Genomic DNA, 20,542 nt, shown 5'->3' on the forward strand with positions numbered 1-20,542 from the left:
TGAGTGTGTGAGAGCTGCTCTCAGAGGTGCAGTAGGGCTCACCCTAGGCTGGCAGCAGCTTCTTGGGCTCCACGAGGGGTATACCTGTTACCAGCCCTAGTGGCCACAGGCTGCTCAGCTAGAGAAGGGAACGGGACTATGAGGCATGAAAAGGACAGGGGTGGTCCTTGTTCTCCCAATCTCTCCCACTTACCTGGCTGAAACCCAAGGCTGGAATTTGGGAAGGTCTCCTGGTCTGCTTTGGCCTTAGTGCCGTGGGATAAAGGGCAGTCTGAGGATAAGTCTAGGGTAACTTGGAGTGGTGGGTGGGTAAGCTTCCCAGTGTGAACAGTTACCTGTCCACCTGCACTAGCCACAGTAAGGACAGGGAGCCACACAGGCTGTGTCCAGAGCCAGCCTGCAATTGGCCCAGGAATGCAGTAGGTGCCAACTCACCACTACGCACTAGTGCAGATATATGGGCACAACAGAGTTAGTTGTAACAGCTCCAGCACCTGAATGAGGAGTATGTGGGGTGAGGTAGGATTGGGATGCTGGCCCTGATGCCCCTACTTCACCTGGGCCCTGCTTACCTCCTGGCTCTGCTTGGCAGCACCACCCTGCTCTGCCCAGTCCTGAGGAGTGCGACCCTGCTGGTCATGCAGACATAAGTCATCTTCCGCCTGCAGTGGGTGCTGCACCACCAGGCTGCAGCCTAAGAAGGCATTGTCGTGCACAGATATACTGCCACTGAGGCAGCAGCTGCAGCAGAAGAGTGGGGAAAGGAATGGATGATAAAAGGGACAAAATATAGACAAGAGGTGGCAGGATGGGAGCACTGAGGGATAAAAGGAGTCACATGGGAGGTGGATATCAGAACAGTGTCTTTGAGAAGATGAGAGGATCACTGTGAGTGTGGGAGGCACCAGGAGACTGGGAATACTCACTGGAGACAAGAAGGGGTTGAGAGGATGAGGGGTCACTGGTGATAGGAAGGTCATCAGGGAATGGGATGGGGTTGTAAGGAAGAGATGCCTCTGGGAAAGAGAGCCTTAGCTCTCTGGGGCTGACACTCAGGGCCCTGGGAGTGTGGGGGCATCACCACCTGTCCACTCACTGGTTGGGTTGGCTCCGAAAGGCCAGCAGGAGATGCATGGCAGAGCTGTAGCACAGTAGCACTGAGAAGAGCCCTGTCTGCTCAGCAGAGTTCTCACCATCTATCTGGACAACTGAGGGCAGCAAGGCTTAGAAGCTCCCTATCCCTTACTCCGGCAGCACCTTTGCCGATTCCCAGGCCCTACAGTTTCTCCCTGACTGGGAGACCCTTGACTCCAGGTTGCATCCTTATGTCCTGGAATCCCCACCCTCCAGCCCCTGGGAACTCTGCCTCAGAATCCATCTCAGCACTGCTCATCATTAAGTCCAGAGTGCTGGAACAAGTGATGACATCTACCTGCCATGTCAACATACATCCCCCACCCCAGAGATGTCAAAATCACACAAAGGGACCTAAGGGCCAGAGCAAAGTGGGCTTGTGTGAATTGGGGCTTACATGAGCCTCACGTACTGTGCAGGGCAAGCAGCCTCCACCTAGCCCTAATTCAGTGTATGTAGAGGTCCCATCCAATTCTTCAAGGAAAGCAAACTCTACACTTTATCAAGAAATCTCTTGAGTTTATTTAAATTTTTTAAAATTGATTTGAGAGAGAGAGAGAGAAACATCGATTGTTGTTCCATTCATCCATGCATCCATTGGTATGTGCCCAGACCAGGGATCAAACCCACAACCTTGGCATATCAGGGTGACACTTTAACCAACTGAGCTACCTGGCTAAGGCTCTTAAGTTTATTTTTGAGTACTGTAAGAACAGAATCTAGGTAGCAACCCCCTCAGCACTTCTGCCTCCATGCCCTTGCCAATTCCCTCCCCAATAGTCCTGCTCAGATCACCCCTCCCAAGTCCTCGTCTCTGCACCCATCATGCCCTAAGCATTATTTCTCTGCAGCCATCATCCTTGAGTTCCTCTTCCTCAATACTCTATATCATATCCTCAAGGAGAGCAACTGCATGGTATCCTTGTCCTTGTACTCCTATATCCTCGCAGACATGGCTAATCAATCGTGCATTTGATCCAACCCAGCTTGGTCTCTGCCACAAAATCCTTCCAAATGAGATCCTTTAGGAACCTCTGAATATCACACTTAGTGCACCTTATTTTTCTCAATAGCTCACTATCTTTTGCAATGGCATCCTAACTGGGTTTCTGCATTTGTCTTTAATGATCCCTGCAGATGGATCTTAAAACACAAAACATTTCTTAATATAGTTAATTATTATAATGACAATCACCTCATTTCATGTACAGAAACTCTTACACAACTTGTTACAAAATCAAAAAAAAAAAAAAAAGAAAAAGAGAGAGAGAGAGCAAGGCTCATTTTATGAGACTAGTATGACCTTAATTCCAAAACCAGATGAGAGTTTCCAGAATAAGAAAATGAAATTACATGTCAATTCTGTTTGTAATTATATATGCAAACCCCTAAAAAAGGAAAAGGGATAACCCATCAATGTATTCCCAGAAAGCAGAATGATTCTACAAAAGAAAATCTATCAATGTAATAAAGCACATTCGTGGATTAAAGGACAAAAATCATGTTAACTCAGTAGGTACAGAAAAAGTAATTGATAAAATTCAATACCTACCTGTGATCGGGGAAAACACTTCAGAAAACTAAGCATAGATAAGAAATTCCTTACTTAATAAAAATTATAAAACAAAACCCATGAGCATGCATGAAACAATGCGGAAACATAGACTTGTTCCCTTAAATATCAAGTACAAAGAAAAAATTGCTCATTGATAACAAGATTTGAGAGTTCTGGCCAACACCTTATGACAGAATAAGTAAATTAGAGTTTAAAGATTGAAGACCTGAGACCAAGCTGTCACCATTGGCAGATAACAAAAAAGTAAAAGAATCAACAATTATAACTATTAAGCAAGTTCACAAAGTGGTCAGATATGCAATCAGATTACAAAAATCAAAGGAAAACAAAGTTGTAAACTGGGTAATATTAATTCCTTACTTACAATGCCAATGGTTTCCCATCACACACAGAACAAAATGCAAAAAAATTCATATAATCCTTTTGAGGCCCTTTCCTCTCTGTACCTGCTTCCTCTTCAGCTGCAGTCCTCACACTTAGTCCCCTTGCTTCCTGCTGGAACACATATGCAGTGTGTTTTGACTTCAGGGCCTTTGCATTGGTTATTCCATCTTTCCAAAATTCATTTCCACCAGCTATTTTATAAAGATTTATTTTTTAAATTATATTTTATTGATTATGCTATCACAGTTGTCCTGATTTTCCCCCTTTGCTCCCCACCACCTAGCACCCCCTAATCCCTCAGGCAATGCTCACACGCATTGTTTGTGTCCATGGGTCATGTGTATAAGTTCTTTGGCTACTCCATTTCCTATACTGTACTTTACATCCCCATGGTTATTCTGTAACCACTTCTTTGTACTTCTTAATCCCCTTACCTCTTCACCAATTCCCCCACACCTCCTCCTATCTGGCAACCATCAAAACCCTCTTCATATCCATGATTTTGCCTCTGTTCTTCTTGTTTGTTTGGTTTGTTTTTAAGACTTAACTGTTGATAGATATGTATTTATTGCCATTTTATTATTCATAGTTTTGCTTTTCTTTTTCTTAAATAAGTCCCTTTAACATTTCATATAATAATGCTTTGGTGATGATGAACTCCTTCAGTTTTTTTTCTTGTTTGGGAAGCTCTTTATCTGCCCATTGATCCTAATGATATCATAGAGGTAGAGCAATCTTGGCTGTAGGTCCCTGCTTTTCATGACTTTGAATATTTCTTGCCAATCCCTTCTAGCCTGCAATTTCTTTTGAAAAATCAGCTGACAGTCTTAGGGGAATTCCCCTGTAGGTAACTAGCTGCTTTTCTCTTGCTGCTTTTAAAATTCTCTCTTTATCTTTAACCTTTGGCATTTTAATTACGATGTGTCTTGAAGTGGGCCTCTTTGCATACATCTTGTTTGGGACTCTCTGTGCTTCTGGACTTGCATGCCTATTTCCTTCACCAAATTAGGGAAGTTTTCTTTCATTATTTTTTCAAATACATTTCCAGTTTCTTGCTATTTCTCTTCTCTTGGCACACCTATGATGAAAATGCTGGAACACTTGTAAGAAATAAGAACATAGTGACTCCCAAACCAGTAAAAAGTCATTAGTAACAAAGGGCAAATGTAATTAAAGGGTCTTAAGGGCAAATGTAATTAAAGGATCTCTGAGAAGGGAGTTGACAGCATTAGCATATCTACAAATCACAATAGGGGCATTTAGATAACCGTGTTAGATTGTAACTCCGGAGTAACCAGTAATGGAGAAACCGGGAAGACAGAGAGGGGAGGGGGAGCTAATTGTGTTAGGGTGGGGAAGTTAATCACTCTGACTTTAGGGCGAGGAAGATAATCACTTTAGGGTGGCAATTTTAGGGTGGGGAAGCTAAGACTATAAAACTATTTTCCTTTGTCTACTTGGCGCGCACATTCTCCTGGCTGAGGGTATGCCCAACTCTGCAGACTCGTGAATAAAGGCCTCACTTTACTGCTCAAGTCCTGTGTCCCAGTTTTTATTGTGAGCGTTTCTCACACACTTGAAGTTTTCCCACAGGCTGCTTATACTAACCTTGTTTGTTTTATTCTTTTTTCTTTTTGTTGTTCTGATTGGTTATTTTTTTCTTCCTTATGTCCAAATCATTGGTTTGATTCTTGGCTTCATTCATTCTACTGTTTTTTCCCTGTAAATTGCTCTTTATTTCAATTAGTGTATCCTTCATTTCTGACTGGATCTTTTCTATGCTGCTGAGGTCCTGCCTAAGTTCCCTGAGCATCCTTATAACCAGTGTTTTGAACTCTTCATCATAGATTGCTTACCTCCATTTCATTTAGTTATTTTTCTGGAGTTTTGATCTGTTCTTTCATTTGGGCCATGTTTCTTCCTCTTCATATTGGCAGCCTCCCTGTGTTTGTTTCTATGTATTAGGTAGAGCTGCTATGACTCTCTGTCTTGGTAGTGTGGCTTAATGTAGTGGGTGTCCTGTAGGGTCCAGTGGCACAGCTTCCCCTATCACCCAGGCTGGGTACTCGAGGTGTGCCCTTCACGTGGGCTGAATTCACCCTCCTCTTGTAGTTGAAACCTGGTTGCTGTTGGAAGGTCAATGGGAGAGATTTACCCAGGCCAGTCAGCTTTAAGGACTGGCTGTGACCACTGACCACTAACATCTGCCCTCCGTGGATGATCAGCTATTCAGGGGAAGGGTGATGGTGCTCTGACATGGTCTATAGCTATCCATTGGGTGTGCAGGCCCTGGGATTTCCTGGGTGGTGCAGGACAAGGTCAACCCCTACCTGTGTTTTGTCCAGGGTCACCCTGCCTGAGCTATAAAGCAGTCTGAGATGGCTGCTATTTGTGTTGGGCTTAGATTCCCAGGTGAAACCAAGCTGTGAATCTTAACTGGCTGCTGCTAGTGCCGGGCCTGGAGCCACTTAACAAGAAGTACAGGGCTGCAGGCTCACTGAGGCCAGCTTTTGATTGTTTGAAAGGATTTAGGAAGTTGTGAAGCATGAGCCAAGGCCAGCCATTCATATGGAAAAGTCACTGTTAACAGCTGTAAATTGGGTGGGAGGGAGCCTCAGGTGATCTCCAGGGCAGGAAAAACAGTGTTAGCCAGGTTGATGAATTCTCAGATATGGCTCCAACCTACTGGTTCTGTTGCTCTATAGGGGAAGGATTCAGAAAATGGACACTGGCTTCTGTCCATCTTTCTGTCTAGGAGAAAGCTGTCCCCATCTCGTGCCTTGATGAGACAATTCAGTTCCTCCCTGTATGCCACTGGTGCCTTTCAAGCTGTTACCCCTGTGCTAGAGCTCAGAGGGAGTGAGTCTGAGTAAGTCTATGTGTGGGTCCTTTAAGAGGAACTGCTTGGGATTCCAGAAGTTTCTCCCACTGACTCAATTCTCACTGGTTTTTGCAGCTGGAAGTTATGAGGACTTATCTTCCTGGCACTGGAACCCTGGGCTGGGGGGGGCTGGGGACTGGTATGGGGCTGGGACTCCTTGCTTCTGTGATAACCTTCCTGAATTCTTATCCACCACATGTGGATGTGGCACCAGCCCATTCTGTGTCTCCAGCCCTTCTACCAGTCTGGTTGGATGTGGTTTCTTTAATTCTGTAGTTGTCAGACTTTAATTCCACCTGATTTCTGATGCTTCTGAGTGATGGTTGTTCTGTATTTTAGTTGTGAATTTGATGTGGTTGTGCAAGGAGGCCAGCCGTGTCTGCCTATGCTACCATCTTGACCAGAAGTATAAAATTATTTATTTATTTAGACAGAGGGGAAAGGAGGGAGAAAGAGAGGGACAGAAACATGTGCAAGAGAGACATAGACCAGTTGCCTCTCTCACAGCCCCATCTGAGGACCTGGCTGGCAACCCAAGCATGTGCCCTGACCAGGAATTGAACCAGCAACCTTTCAGTTCACAGGCTGGCACTCAACCCAGTGAGCCACACCAGCCAGGGTTCCCCCAGCTTTTTTTTACTGTGAGATTCAAGTATCACCCCACCCAAAAGGCCATCCTTTCAAGTGTGTCCACCTCATGCTCATCACTCTCTTATATTTCCATATTTCATTTACAATGACCCAGAAGGTCATGTTCACCCCTAAATCCCCATCACAGACAACAGAGCCAGATACATAGTAGATGTGTGGTACAAAATTGTTGACTGGTCAACTGAAGTCAAAACCTCTATACTGCACCTTCATCCAGCCCCCACAGGCAGTTTCAGCAGCCAAAACCTCACATCTCTTCTGGAGCAGGATGAGACTCCAGCCTTAGCCCCCCGTGACAGCCAAGGGATACAGATGGCCCACCTGGGTTTCTGGATCCCAAATGGAGCCCAGATCCACAGGGAAGTGAGAGCTCAGAAAGGGTATCGGTGGGCTCTGGATTCAGTCAGCTCCAGGGCAGGGATCAGCTAGGATCTCTCATGAGGGCAGGAGGAAGGAACAGGACCTCTGGGAGCAATAAAGACAGAAGTGGCTGGGAGTCCTTGGAGGGGCAGTGTGAAAAGGAAGAGGATGGAGGTCTGATTTGGAGAGGGATGTCTGAATGATAAAAGGGGTAGGTTCAGGGAGAGCTACATGATAATAATGGAAAGAGGTGCGGTGGGTGTCTAAGGGATTCTGAGAGCTGAAAGGGATTTAGGGACACCTGAGGGCTGGGCACCAACTGGGGGAGAGAGTGTAAAGGCTACAAGGATATGATCTGAGTCTGGGAGAGGAGTCTGGAGGTTTGGCAAGAGGGTCTGAAGATTATCTATGGGCTGGAGGAAGAGGGGCCTAATCATCAGGGGTGGGGGTGGGGGTGTCTAAAAGCTGTGAGAGTGAAGAAGACAGTCCGAGGATAGGGTCTGTGAGCTGAGGAAAGGGCCTCGCTGTGGTGGCTGGGGTCTGAGGGAGGAGAGATGGGTCAATGTCTAAGGGCTATGAAGAGGGTCTGAGGGTTGGGGCATGGGCTGAGGTTTAGGGAAGTGTCTGTGTGCTGAGGTGGGGTCTACAGGCTAGGGAAAGGGACCGAGGGCAGAAACAGGTCTGAGGGCTATCTGTGGACAGGGGTAAGAGTCTGCCAAGTAGAGCCAGGCTCCAATCAACAGTGGGGCCTGGGGCTGTAGGAGCAATAGGGAAGAAGGGGACAGCCTGAGGGTGGGGTCAGTGGGCTGGGAGTGGGGGCTCTAGTGTAGAGCTGAGGACCCAGTAAGCTCTAAGAAGGTTTTGGGGCCCAGACCAGGGTCCAAAAGCCTTGGCACCTACAAAAGGGCTCCGACAGTGGTTGCCACATGACTGCCACGTGGGGCACCAACTCTGGTGATTTGGGCAGAAATCATAAGCATGCAAGTGCATCATTGGCTTCCTGCCACTTTTGCATTTGTGCAGTAGGCTCCCTCCAGTGAGAGGCACCCCTCCCTCTAGGGTCTTGAGGTGACAAGAGGGAAGAGAGAGTGATGTCTTCCCCCAAACTTTTAGCTGCACCCTACATGTTACCCCATTCTTACCCCGTCCCAGGATTTGTTTGAGGTGGTTGGTCCTTCCTGATCCCTGTGTTTGGCTGTCTTCTTCCCATGCTTCTCACCCACCCCCATGGGGTGATTCCTCTCTCTGTCCCTGCCTCAGCCTTTTCTATTTGCCCCAGTCCTGGGGCCCCACTGTGTTCCGGATGTCCCCTGGGATCTTCATACCCACCAGGCTCCACATCGACCTCAGTAGCTCGCCCAAACTGCGTTTTCTCCTGGAGCCCTGTCTCTGGGTTGGCCTTGCTGTCCTCTCTTTAAACCAGGACCCTAGGCCTTGCCTTGAATGTTCCTTCCCATCCAGCCTATCATTCCCACGTCCCACTCAACCTCCTACTTGTCCTTTCCACCAGCCCCCTCCTCCCTTCCCCACAACCTCACCCTGGAGGGATTTCCTACTCCAGGTTCCTCGGTGCTCCCAGCCTGTGTCCCCACTTTGGTCCACTCACCACATAGCCGCCATGGGGATCTTCTTAAAGCCAAACCTGACTCTGTCCCTCCCCTGCTTGAAATCCTCCTGACTCCCCAGTGCCTTTGGGACCAGGTGCAAGCCCTGTAGCCTGGCATCTAAGACTGTATCATCTGGCCCTGCCCATACTCTCTCCTTGTCTATCCACTCCCCAGTCTGTTTCACAATTCTCTGTTTATACATGTGCCATTACCTTTGAATGTTTTCTCAATATTTACTTAGTTGTTTTTATGAATATTCTGGGAAGCTCTCTTGATCACCAGGTGTCTCCTCTGGCCTTCTACATCCTCCTGCTTTCTTCAACATCACCCTGATGCTCTGTGTGGGCTTCCCCCATCACAGCCTCACCACTTTGGTCTGTCACTGTCTGGAAATGGGTCTTTCTACTCCTACTGCACTTAGAGCACTGTGAGGCTGGGCCTGGGATTGTCTTTGGCACTGTTGTGTCCCCAGCATTGCTCACCTCAGAGTCTAGCTCAGAAGGGGCCTCAGAAAATATTTATTAAATGAGAAAGTGGGTTGCCTCTTCCCTCTGTGCCTCCCTGCACGTGTAGCCTTAGCCCAGCCTCTTGACTTTAGTGGCTCAGGTCTGCTCTTCATCTGGGCATCCACTGAAGTCAAGAAAGTTCCTGCTTCACTCATTGACGGACTGAGTAGAGCTGACCCAAGGCCCATTGCAGGGTAGACTGTTTCAGGGTAGGGGAGGTTTCATTAGTCTTTGCTCAATGCCTGTGCTGCTCTAGGTTTATCTAAAGGTCTCCCCTGAGCTGCAGAGCACCTTAGCTGGGCTGGCTGAGGTCAAGATTAGCCCTTCTCCAAGGAGGCAAGGCAGCAGCATGGGCAGTAGCTCAGGACTTTTATTGACCACATAACCCCTGGTGGTGCTAATGAGGTACCCTCAAGCTCCGCCCCAGCAGCCTCCGCTGAAGTTCTTGACTGAGCAACTCCCATTCCCTGCGGGCACCCTGCAGCACACTCTGGTTCTCCTGGGCCCTCCGAAGCAGGTAGGGGATCACCTCCTCCAGGGAGCCATAAGGGATGGACTTATACACGGCATAGCCAGCCTGCCCTGCAGGGAGAGTGTTGGCAAGGTGTGGGCTCATGTTTGGAGAGAGGCTCCCCTAGACCCCATTCAGAACAAAGAGTTCTAGTTCTGAGAACATGACAGATAGATGAGTTAGACAAAATTTCCCAATTAAAAATGAAAACTTATGGAGTAAACATTTTAAAAATCTTAATATTATTAAAATGTTGCAAAGAGAATAAGGAATTTACTAATCCAAGAATTAAGAGAAAGTGAGAACCAGAGAGGGAAAGGATGTACAGGATGCACTTCTACCCTGAAGACAAAATTGAGCTGCTATTTGATGATTTCACAGAGTCAAGGAGATATAGAAATTGAGGCTTAAAGTCTGAACAGGGTGAGAGGTATAAAGGAGAACTTCCTCACATTAAGCTGGAACCCAAAAATGTACACCTTCAGAGTAAGAGTTCCCTCCACTCCCAGGGGATGGCCTTGACTATCAACAGAGCAGGGAAGAAAATAGAGAAATCCATCTCTGAGAGATTGTGGCCCAGTATTAGTCCCCTTGCATATTTGCAGCCCAAATTTGCATATCTAGGATGTCTTAGGAAAACTCAAGCTATGAATTTAGGGTACAAGGGTTTTGTACCCCTTAACATCTGGCAGAGAAAAATATAAATCTTCAGGTCCATCCATGAGGAGCAACATGATAAATACAACAAAGCACATAGAAAACAAGATACAACGATCAAGAACCAGCAACACAACAGAGAGCAGGCACAGAGAGAAGGCCTGCAAGGCTTTAGACATTGGAAGCAACTAGACCATCTGCAGGCTCTAGATAGGAGCATAGTCAGGCATTGGCTGAAAATGGGAGAAGGGACCTGGCTGAGAAGGAATGAGGCCTGGAGCAGGGCAGGGCAGGGCATAGTGGTGGCAGTGGGGAACAGGTCATGTACATACCCAATGCCAGGGAGACATGGTCACACATCCCCAGAAGTTGTCCAAAACAGACAGGTCCATCCAGAGGAATCCCCAGCTCCCACATACTACAGAAAAGGTCACATCATCAATCCAGACAGTGCCTAGATCCAGAGCTGAAAGTCAGCCATTAGGCACCCACATGGCTATTCTAATTATTTAAACATTGAAATAGTTCTAAACTGAATGGAAAAAAAAAAAAGCCACTGCTCTAAGGCCCCTGAAGGCTCCCCAGTGAATCCCAATTCCTTCCCCAGAACATTAGGACTTCCCCATGCCCTAGCAAATAAGGGGTGATGCCTTGTTCAACTGGGAACTATAAGACCTATAGGTGTAGCAGGGGTTTAATGTTTTTAATTGTTCTCCACAGAATTCCTCTGAACCTACAGTCCCCACACTGCTTCTTCCCTTGTTCCACATCCACCACCCTCTACCAATCCCTAGCACATAAACTAGGGAGGGGAAGGGAGGGACAAACCTCATACCGTTTGGTTGCCTGGTGAACAGATTCCTCATTGTGGGACGCCACCATGAGGTGGCACATGGGGCCACGGTGGGACACATGGGTTAGCATCAGCTCCAGACAGCGTCTGTAACTGAAGAGAGATGCTTCATTCAGCTATGGTACCAGGTGAGTGAAGGTCAGCCCTCAAGGACTGGGCATATCTGTCCTTGGGACATGGGGTGCCTACGGACATGGACTCTGGAGTCATAAAATACCCCACTTCCACCTGGACCAGCTGCAAGAGACATCCCTTCTCTGAACATCTTCCCTCTCTTGTAATGGTGAGAGTTCACCTAACAGTGATGCTGTGAGATGGAATGAGATGAAGGTGTACAAAAAGCCTTTGGCACAATGGCAGTCTCACAAGAAAGGGCCACCTCACACACACAAGATGACATTTTCTCAAGGTCATGCACTGCAGCATTATCTACAGAACGTGAATAACAACAACCCAAATGTCCATAAGCAGGGGACTGGTAGATGAATGATGGTGCATAGAGAAGACAGGAGTGCCATGCAGCTGTATAAAGAACAAGGAGACTCTTGGTACTGACCTAGAAAGATAAAAAGACAGAAAAATGCTTTCTGAGCTGCTATAGGCCAGGTGCCACACTACGGCCTTCACATGCCACATTGGTTATTTTCCATTGCCCTCCATACCTGTTCTTTGCTCTTCTCTGCCCTTAGGAAGATAACTTTTACATCCTGCATCACCTAGAGAGTCATGGGCAGGAGATTAGAAGGTGGAAGAAAAGAGAGCTCGAGTGTTTGTCCCTTAGCCCCCTCTTCTGGCCCACCCTATGTGTGGCCACACCCTCTTCAGTATGGCCCTTCTTCCTCACTTATAGCACAAGGGTCATAACCACTTCCCACTTTTGTGGGTTGCTGAGTGCCTCAACATTCCGTGGGTTCTTCAGACCTTGCCCACACTCCATTAATTTTTTTAAATATTATTTTTTAATGATTTTATTTATTTATTTTTAGAGAGAGGGGAAGGAAGGGAGAAAGAGAGGGAGAGAAACATCAATTACTTGCCTCTCACACACCCCCAGATGGGCACCTGGACTGCAACACAGACATGTGCCCTGACTGGGAATCGAACCTGCAACCCTTCGGTTCACAGGCCAGCACTCAAATCCACCAGTCAGGGCATACACTCCATTAATTTAGCCCCTTCACTTAATCTCCTTTACGCTGCCTGACACACATATATTCACTTATCTCATTCTCAAATCTACTCCGTGAGGCAGATGTTCTCATTATCCCTATTTTACAGAAGCAGAGATTGAAGCTGAAAGAGATTAGGTCTCTTGTCCCAAGGTCACACAGCTAGATATGGCCAAGTTGGGATTTGAACCCAGGCTGTCTGATGCTCCAAGGCCTGGGCTCATCACTAGACTATTTCGCCTTTAAGATATGAAGTTGAGTGGAAAAGTAAGGAGCAGTATGTAGACATGATGACTTTTGCATGTACAAAAACCTTTGTGTTTGCCTCTGTATGCATAGAGGAATTTAGGAGGCACATATAAGAAACTAACAAAAGGGGTTACCTGTGGGGGCCAGGGAGACTCCATGATTAGATAAGTATTTGGGTCAAAATGAGATATGTCAGTGCATTCATTTTCATATCATATTAATTTTTTAATAATGTGAATTTATTATTCCCTCAGAATCTATATTAAAACATGAATGCTACCATACCAGGGAGGATGTGCAGAACTTGGAACCCTCATATAGTCTTGGTATGAATGTAAAATGGTGTGGGATGGTGGAACACCATCTGGCAGTTCCTCAAAAGTTTAAACATGGAGTTACCATGTGACCCAACAATCCCACTCCCAGATAACTGAACTTTCAGGAAAATTGAAAATGTACATTTATACAAAAATGTGTACATGAATGTTCACAGCAGCACTATTCACAACAGCCAAAAAATGTAAACAATTCAAATGTCCACCAACTGATTAATGGATAAATGAAATGTGGTCCATCCGTATAATAGAATATTACTTAGTCACAAAAAAGAATGAAGCACAGATACATACTACAACATGGTTGAACCCTGAAAACATGCTGTGTGAAATAAGCCAGATACAAAGGCCACATATTGCATGGTTTCATTTATATGAAATGTCCAGAATAGGGACAAAAAGATTAGTGGTTACCAGAGGTTGAGAGGAAAAGGGAATGGGGAGTGACTTCTAATGAGTGGATATGGGATTTCTTTTTAAAGTGATGAAAATGTTCTGGAATTAGATAGTGGTGGTGGTTGCACAACCTTGTGAATACACTAAAATCTACTGAGTTCATTGTACACTTTTAAATGGTGAATTTTATGGCATGTGATTTATATGGTACTTGCCCAGAGACTGTCACTGGCCTTGGATGCAACCTCAGGTTCCAACCATGGCTTGGCCACTTGCCCTGATAGTTCGGGTAAGTCCCTGTAGCTGTACAAACCTCTCCATGATCCACTGTGAAATAGAGTCAGATTTTGAAAACTCCATGAGGACAGGACCTAGGGCAACCTTGGTTGCTATTGTGACCAGGCTCCAAAACAGATTTTGATCTAAATCAGGTGGTTGGCAAGTCTGTGTTGAAAAAATAAATTCCTTCTTTCCAGAGCCATGAGGTGGATATTCAAGCTCACACACATCTTGCCCTAGCATGGGGTGATTTATTGTGAGTAAGAATGTGGGTTCTATAGCCAGTATGCCTGCGTTCAAATCTTGGCCCTGCCACTTCCTAGCTATGTGACCTTGGATAAGGGACTCCATTTCTCAGTGCCTCAGTTTTAGCCTCTGTGCAATGGGTATGGTAATAATAGTACCTACTACTTGGAATTGCTTATTTATTCATTCATAAAATCTGTACTGAGTGAGCAGCACCATGCAACTGGCACAACTGTAAGCAGTGAACGAATTTCAGCAGTGAACAAATTAGAAAACCCTGCCCTCCTGGGCCCACACACTAGTGGGGGAGACAAACAATGAGCAATTTAATATGAGACTATATAGAACCTCAGCTGTTGATAGGTGCTACGGAAAAAAATTAATCCAGGAAGAGAGTAGGTGAGGAGGGATTCTAGTTTTTGATAAGGAGGTCAAGGAAGGTCCCCTAAGAAGGTACCAATACACAAGACCTAAGGAGATGGGGGACTGAGTCATGAAGCTGTCTGGAGAAAGAACATTCTAGGCAGTGGAATAGGAAGTGCAAAGGCCCTGGGGATCATCAAGGAGTGCAGTGAGTGAAGGGAAAGTGAGAGTAGTGATGATGACCAGATTATGTGGGACCTTGTGGGTTGTTGTAAGGATTTAGGGTTTACTGAGGGTGCAATGGGATCCATGGAAGGATTTTAAAAAATAATAATGTGGAGTTTTAAAAACCATTTTATTGTTTATGCTGTTATAGTTGTTCCCATTTATTTTCCCTTTCCCTATCCATGGAAGGGTTTTGAACTGAGGAGGAACATGATATGATTGAGGTATAAATCGGGCTCCCTCTGGCTGTATGTGGAGAACAGACAGGGAAGGAGAGGTCAAAGAAGAGAGCAAGCAGCTCAAGGAGGAGGCTGCTGTTCAGGTGGGATGTGGTGGAGTCCTGGACCAGGAAGAGGGAATGATATGTAGATACATACAGGATGCTCAGCATCATGGGTAGTGAGCTCTAAAGTTTAGATGCTATTATTTCTTGTCTCAGAGGCTGGCCTGACCCACTCCTACCTCCAACTGGTAGCCTCATAGTCAGGCTGAGTGGGATCTTTGGTCCCTTGGAGCCGGGCCATGTCTCTCTCCTTGTCCAGATACGCCCCTCGTACCAACTTCACTCCAAAGGCCAGGCCAGCTCTGTCTGCAGCCTCAGCATCCTGCCTCAGCCGCTCATGTGTGTCCTGGTAGAGTGCACAGGCCACTTCAGGTCAGGGCGCTGAAATCCCAACCCAAATTCCCCAGGAATGCACCATGTACCTTCAGATAGGCCTGGTAAGTGTTCCATACCCAGGGTCCGCCCTCCCTGGAGCTGTTCCAGCGAAGGGCCAGAGTGGCCACCAGCAGAGAGAGAGCAGGGTTCAGAGAGGTATACTCAGCATCCACCAGGAGCCTCACATGTTGGACCCGGGCATGCTGAGGGTGAGAAAGACTGTGATCAGAGCTCCAGGGGTGCCCAGCAGGTACAGCAGAGCCAGGCCACGGCAGGAGGCATTACCTGTACCACGCGCTGCAAGCGGCTCAGAGAGGCCTGGAGATGCCTGTTTTGCTCAGTGCTGAGGCAGGAGACCCGGGGGTCCTGGGAAAGGGCAGCAGGAAAGGTGAGAGCGGCTCAGGACTTTCTTCAAGGGCTAAGTCTCCTCTCCCCAACCACAAGAAGGGAAAAATATTTAGAAATTGTTAGAGATCTGAGAAGTAGCTGTATCACATATATGCAATTTATTGAAGTATAATACAATGGTTAAGAGCTCAGAATCTGAGTTTGAATCCTGGTTCTACCAGTTACTTTGTGGCCTTGAGCAAGTCATATAACTTCTGGGCCTCAGTTTTCTCCTCTGTAAAATGGAAATGATAATAGTAGCTTCTTCATGAAGTTATGTGGATAAAAATAGGTTAATAGATGAGATGTGCCTGGACATAACAAGAACAGGACAGTGCCAGCACATAATAAGCACTCAATACAGGTTGTCGTTATTATAATAATAGATGACTGCATATACTATTGTGTTTATTTACTTTCCATAATGACCTTGGTAGACAGGTGTTATTCCAAGCTCCATTTTCCAGTGAGGAAACTGCTCAGACAGAGAAGTGACTTGGAATTGACCTATAGAAAATTCTTAGAGCAGTGGCTAGCTCATAATAAATGCCATATTTTCCTCCTATTAGTCTCTTAGGACCTCAATTTCTTCAACAAATGCCAAGGCCTCATTGTAGCCCACTAGGCTCCACTCTGTCTGGCCCCTCTGTTCTCACTGCCTCCCACTATCCACCTTGCTCTCTGCCCTCCAACCACACTGGCCTCCCTGCTATTAAACATGCCAGGTACCTTCTGACATCAGAGCCTTTGCTCTGGCTGTTCCTTCTGCCTGGGACACTTTTCCTGCAGAGATCCACTTACCTCTCCTCCAGATCTTTGTTCTCAACAAGGTTTTCCCCTGGATTAAATTTGCAACTCCCTATCTAGGACTTTCCTTGCCCCTTCTGCAGTCTTATTTTCCCCTACAATGCTCATTTATACTTAGCTTGCTATATATTGGCTTTGGTTTTCATTATTAAGTGTCTCTTAACTAGCAAGTGAGTGCCTTGAGGGCAGGGAGTTTGTCTTTGTCATTGCTCCTCCACCTTAGCATAGCACCTGAACATGGTAGATGGCCAATAAACATTTAGGGAACTGGAAACCGTAACTATCTCTAACTCAGCTGTACAGCATTGGTTAGGGTGGTAGAGACTTGGAGGCCACCAAGATATCCATCCCAAGAAAGATAAACCACACTACTAGAAGCAGCAATTGCAAACAATGTATTAGATGTTCACAAAGACACTTGGATGGACCTTAAAGTCGGAGAACTCAGGGGAAAATGTATGTAAAACAATGAAATAGATAACATAACACTATTCATGTACATCTTAAAATATATCGCCCAGATTGATGGAGAAGGACACAGGGAGCTTTTGCAATGATAGAAATGTCCTATAACTTGATAGGTATTTGAATTGCTCAGGTTTGTGTATTTGTACAAGTTCATCAAAGTGGACATTTACAGCTCTGGCTGGTGTGGCTCAGTTGGTTGTAGCATTGTCCTGTGAACCAAAATGTTCTGGGTTCTATCTCTGGTCAGGAAACCTGTCTAGGTTGCAGGTTTGAGCCCTGGTTGGGAAGCCGCAGTTGGGGCATACGGAAGGCAAACAATTGGTTTCTCTTTCTCTCTTCCCCTTCCTCTCTCTTAAAAAGAAATAAAAACATGTCCTCAGGTGAGGATACAAAAAAATTTTTTTTTAAAGCATGCATTTACAATTTGTGCATCTCATTATATGAAAAGTTTACCTGAAAAGAAATAACGTACTGTAAATAATTATTGAGCTCAATTAATGATGTTTTCTGAAGCATTTGAGGGGAAGTGTACTGATGTGAGCAACTTACTTTGAAATGCATCAAAAAATAAGATGGATTGATGGATGGACAGAGCAATGGATAGAGGGATAGATGATTTACTTATATTTTTTAAGATTGTATTTATTTATTTTTAGAGAGAGGAAAGGAAGGGAGAAAAGCATTAATGTATGTGCAATAGATGCAGCGATCTGTTGTCTCTCACATGCCCCCAGTTGGCAATCTGGTCCGCAAACCCAAGCATGTGCCCTGACCGGGAATCAAACCAGAGACCTTTCAGCTTGCAGACCGGTGCTCAATTCACTGAGCCACACCAGCCAGGGTGGGACAGATGATTTAAAGCAAGTATAGTTAAATGTTAACAGTGGCAGGTATATGGGTGTTCACTGTAAAATTCTTTCAACTTTTATATATGTTTAAAATTTTTCTTAATCAAATTTGGAAAAAATATGCCCCCAAACAGTATATACTTGGCAAAACAAAATCATAATTTTAGGTAGGGTAGATAGCAAATCAAGGCAGGGAGGAGGAGGGAGACTTGTCTCACCCACTAACTCAGCAGTCCTGAGCCTGCTCCAATAATATTGCCAGGTGTTCCAACATCACAAGAAACACCATGTTAACAAGGGACGAGGGCAGTCCTTGAAATTCTGTGTATCATCTTCACTATCTGGGAAAGAAAGCCTTTGAAACTGTGTATTCATCCCAAAGCCTGAAAATGGGAAAGGGCCCATAATGCTCAAAGGAAGAGGCTCAAAGAACAACCTTGGTTAATTGCCTACCTCTGGTCACTATCTGCTTTATAAGGGAGTCTCTAATTCTCACAGAAAGAGCTCAGAAGTAACTTTGGGTAACTACACAACTTTAATTAACCGCCTCCTGTCACATATCTGTTTTACAACAAAATGAACAAATGAAGCCTGGAGCAAGAGAAGGATTCGGGCTATCTGACCCCCACACATACCTAAGTTTGGATAGTCGTGACACCTTGGGAAAGCCGGCACCACCTTTACTTGTCAATCAACATGTAACTTCTTCACCCCCATCCTGCCAATTAGATAAGTCCTCAGAACAAAGGACTCTCTGGTCACCCAGCCTCAGGCCACCCCAGTGTGCATGCTTGCCACCCTAGCCTTTGGCTGCCCTTACTTTCACTGACCTTAACTTGCTTTGCCTATGCCTTTCACCCTCATTTTAGCTAGGCCCGATCTCTTCCATGAGAATAGATCACCAATAAACCCCCCTACTTGCATGATAATAGACTCGCTGATCTGTAATTCTTTACTGTGTTGGCAAGAACTGAATTTCTGGGAGTTTCTCCCATAACAACAATAACAAAGATATACACTATACAGGACAGAATGGGTGCCAATGGCAGGCAGGGTAGAAATAGGACATGAAAATAAAAAGGAATGAAGAAATGGATAGACGGATGGCTGAATGAATGATTAAACCAAACCCCATTGGTCTAATCATAACTTCCAGCACACACTGGCATAGCTAAGTGGATTGATAAAATATCAATATACTTTTTTCTACTTGATGAACAGCTGCTGTCTCAATCACTCTTCAGAGCTCCGAGTCCCCAGGCCCACCTCCTAGAACCCTCAGATGACCCATATTCCATCCATTCCAACTACAGTCACATTTATTCTGATTGTTCTGAGCCTGGAAAGTAGTGGTAGTTAAATCATTTGAACATCCTGCTTGCAGGTGTCTGCTCTCCCCAAATTCCCCACCAACCATTTATTTAACCCCCAGCCTGAGATTCTTACCCCCCCAGAGTCCATGGCTTCGGCCAGCCTCTCAGGGTTCAGCTCCAAGGAAGCCCCTGGCTTTCTGATCCATGAAGTTAGCGCCTTCTGGAATGGGGTGGTGGGTTGGGGGGTGAGGGGGACATGGTGGGCAGCCAACCACAACTTTCTCCCGCATCCTGCCGGTCTCTTACACAGAGCCAAGTGCTGGTCAGCGCTGTCATCTTCAACTGCATGAGGATGTTCCCAGCCGGAGCAGAGGTCTCCAGGAGGCTTCGCGACAGGTCCACACACTGCAGCATAGCCCTGAGGTTCCCCTCATACCAGGCCTCACTGCCCAGTCAGCAAGCGTCAGGTCCTGGAGCCTGCCTACCCCCTTCTATCACCCTATCAGCCTCTCTGGGCCCTGGCCCCTATTTGTCCAGTCTTTCTTTCAAATTTTATTTTTAATATAACCTCCCATCACAAGCCAGGGACTAGGCATGTAGGGACTGTGATGGCCCATGAGGTGGTTGTGCCTACTCACCCAGTCTTGACAGCTGAGTCAGGCTCCTCCTCTGTGGGAACTGCCAGCAGGGGCCGGAGGCTTTGAGTCTGGAGCTGTTGGACACAGTCCCTCACCTCTTCTGCTGTCTCACCAGCCACAAACTGCCCGTAGATGGATGCTCGGAGAAGAGCACCAGAGAGCCGGGAGCCCAAGAGTCGCTGAGACCAGGCCTGGAGCTGGGTGACAGGGAGCGAGGGCTCAGAGCCAGACCTTGGGGAGCCCTTAGGCCAGTTCCCAAGGTCACTGCTCACCGCCAGGCCATGGGTGACCAGAGGGGGCCAGGCACACAGTCGTAGCACCAGCAATGCCCGCGTCAGTTCTCCTGTGCCCTTGAAGTGGAAGACCTCACCATCAAAACTCAGGGGCTGCCAGCCCCCAGCTGGGGGGCCAGCCTGGGAATAGAGCACCCGGCAGGTCCGGAGCATCATGAATCCCTCACCACTTCCACACCAGGTAAAGGCTTTGGAGGCAGCAGAGCTACAAGCCAGAGGCAGTGACTGATTAACCAGACAGTAGGCAGGAAAAGGCAAATCTTTAGGATCACAGGCTTCTTGGAGGAAAGTTAATTATTAATTGATGGGGACAGAGTTCAGAATAACTCAGATAGGAAAGAAAACCCCGAATAACAGCCCCCCATATACCCTCAGCATGATAGCTCACAAGTATTCAGTGTCCACACGTGCCACTGGGTGCTAAATGAGAGCCCAATTCTGGGTGCAAAGATTTTTGGATTCAAGGCAGTGTGGCTTTGTGATCTTATGAAAGTTACTTGACCTCTTTTGTTGTAATCGCTTCGTCTTAAAATGGGAAAGAGTGCAGTGTTATTCAATAAACTTGAAAATACATGTAACCTGTAACCTAGCCATTTCGCGCTTAGTATACATCCTAGAGAACTTGAACATGGGCATCAGGAAATACGTATAGAATGTTGATAGCAGCAGTTTTCAATAGGTCTGACTGGGAATCACCCAACTTTCCATCAACTACAGAATGGAGAAATACATTGTGGTATATTTCCAT

The 20,542-nt window shown here is 46.2% G+C and overlaps 1 protein-coding gene across 1 annotated transcript; it reads right to left on the minus strand.

The window, feature by feature from the left end:
- Nucleotides 1–9,451: 9,451 nt before the first annotated feature.
- PRODH2 (proline dehydrogenase 2) lies at nucleotides 9,452–20,007 on the minus strand. Its single transcript, XM_090259611.1, has 10 exons — nucleotides 19,774–20,007; nucleotides 19,502–19,698; nucleotides 19,170–19,308; nucleotides 18,997–19,083; nucleotides 15,326–15,406; nucleotides 15,088–15,243; nucleotides 14,845–15,011; nucleotides 11,103–11,213; nucleotides 10,600–10,685; nucleotides 9,452–9,681 (listed from the first exon to the last, which is right to left on the minus strand). Exons 1-10 carry the CDS (start codon nucleotides 19,948–19,950, stop codon nucleotides 9,497–9,499), a joined length of 1,386 nt encoding a protein of 461 aa, XP_090115737.1. The 5' UTR covers nucleotides 19,951–20,007; the 3' UTR covers nucleotides 9,452–9,496.
- Nucleotides 20,008–20,542: the final 535 nt, after the last annotated feature.

The sequence above is a fragment of the Furipterus horrens genome, unplaced genomic scaffold (genome assembly GCF_987537825.1).
Source record: "Furipterus horrens unplaced genomic scaffold, mFurHor1.1.pri manual_scaffold_13, whole genome shotgun sequence".
In the NCBI taxonomy this organism is placed as follows: Eukaryota; Metazoa; Chordata; class Mammalia; order Chiroptera; family Furipteridae; genus Furipterus; species Furipterus horrens.

What these genes read in the sequence shown, in the direction of transcription:
- PRODH2 (XM_090259611.1), bottom strand. Translation starts at nt 19,950, where the DNA reads ATGATGCTCCGGACCTGCCGGGTGCTCTATTCCCAGGCTGGCCCCCCA. An exon ending in CTTACCAGGCCTATCTGAAG is followed by an intron (nt 15,012 to 15,087) that starts GTACATGGTGCA and finishes GCACTCTACCAG; the next exon opens with GACACACATGAGCGGCTGAG. An exon ending in CCATGTCTCCCTGGCATTGG is followed by an intron (nt 9,682 to 10,599) that starts GTATGTACATGA and finishes CTCTCCCTGCAG; the next exon opens with GGCAGGCTGGCTATGCCGTG.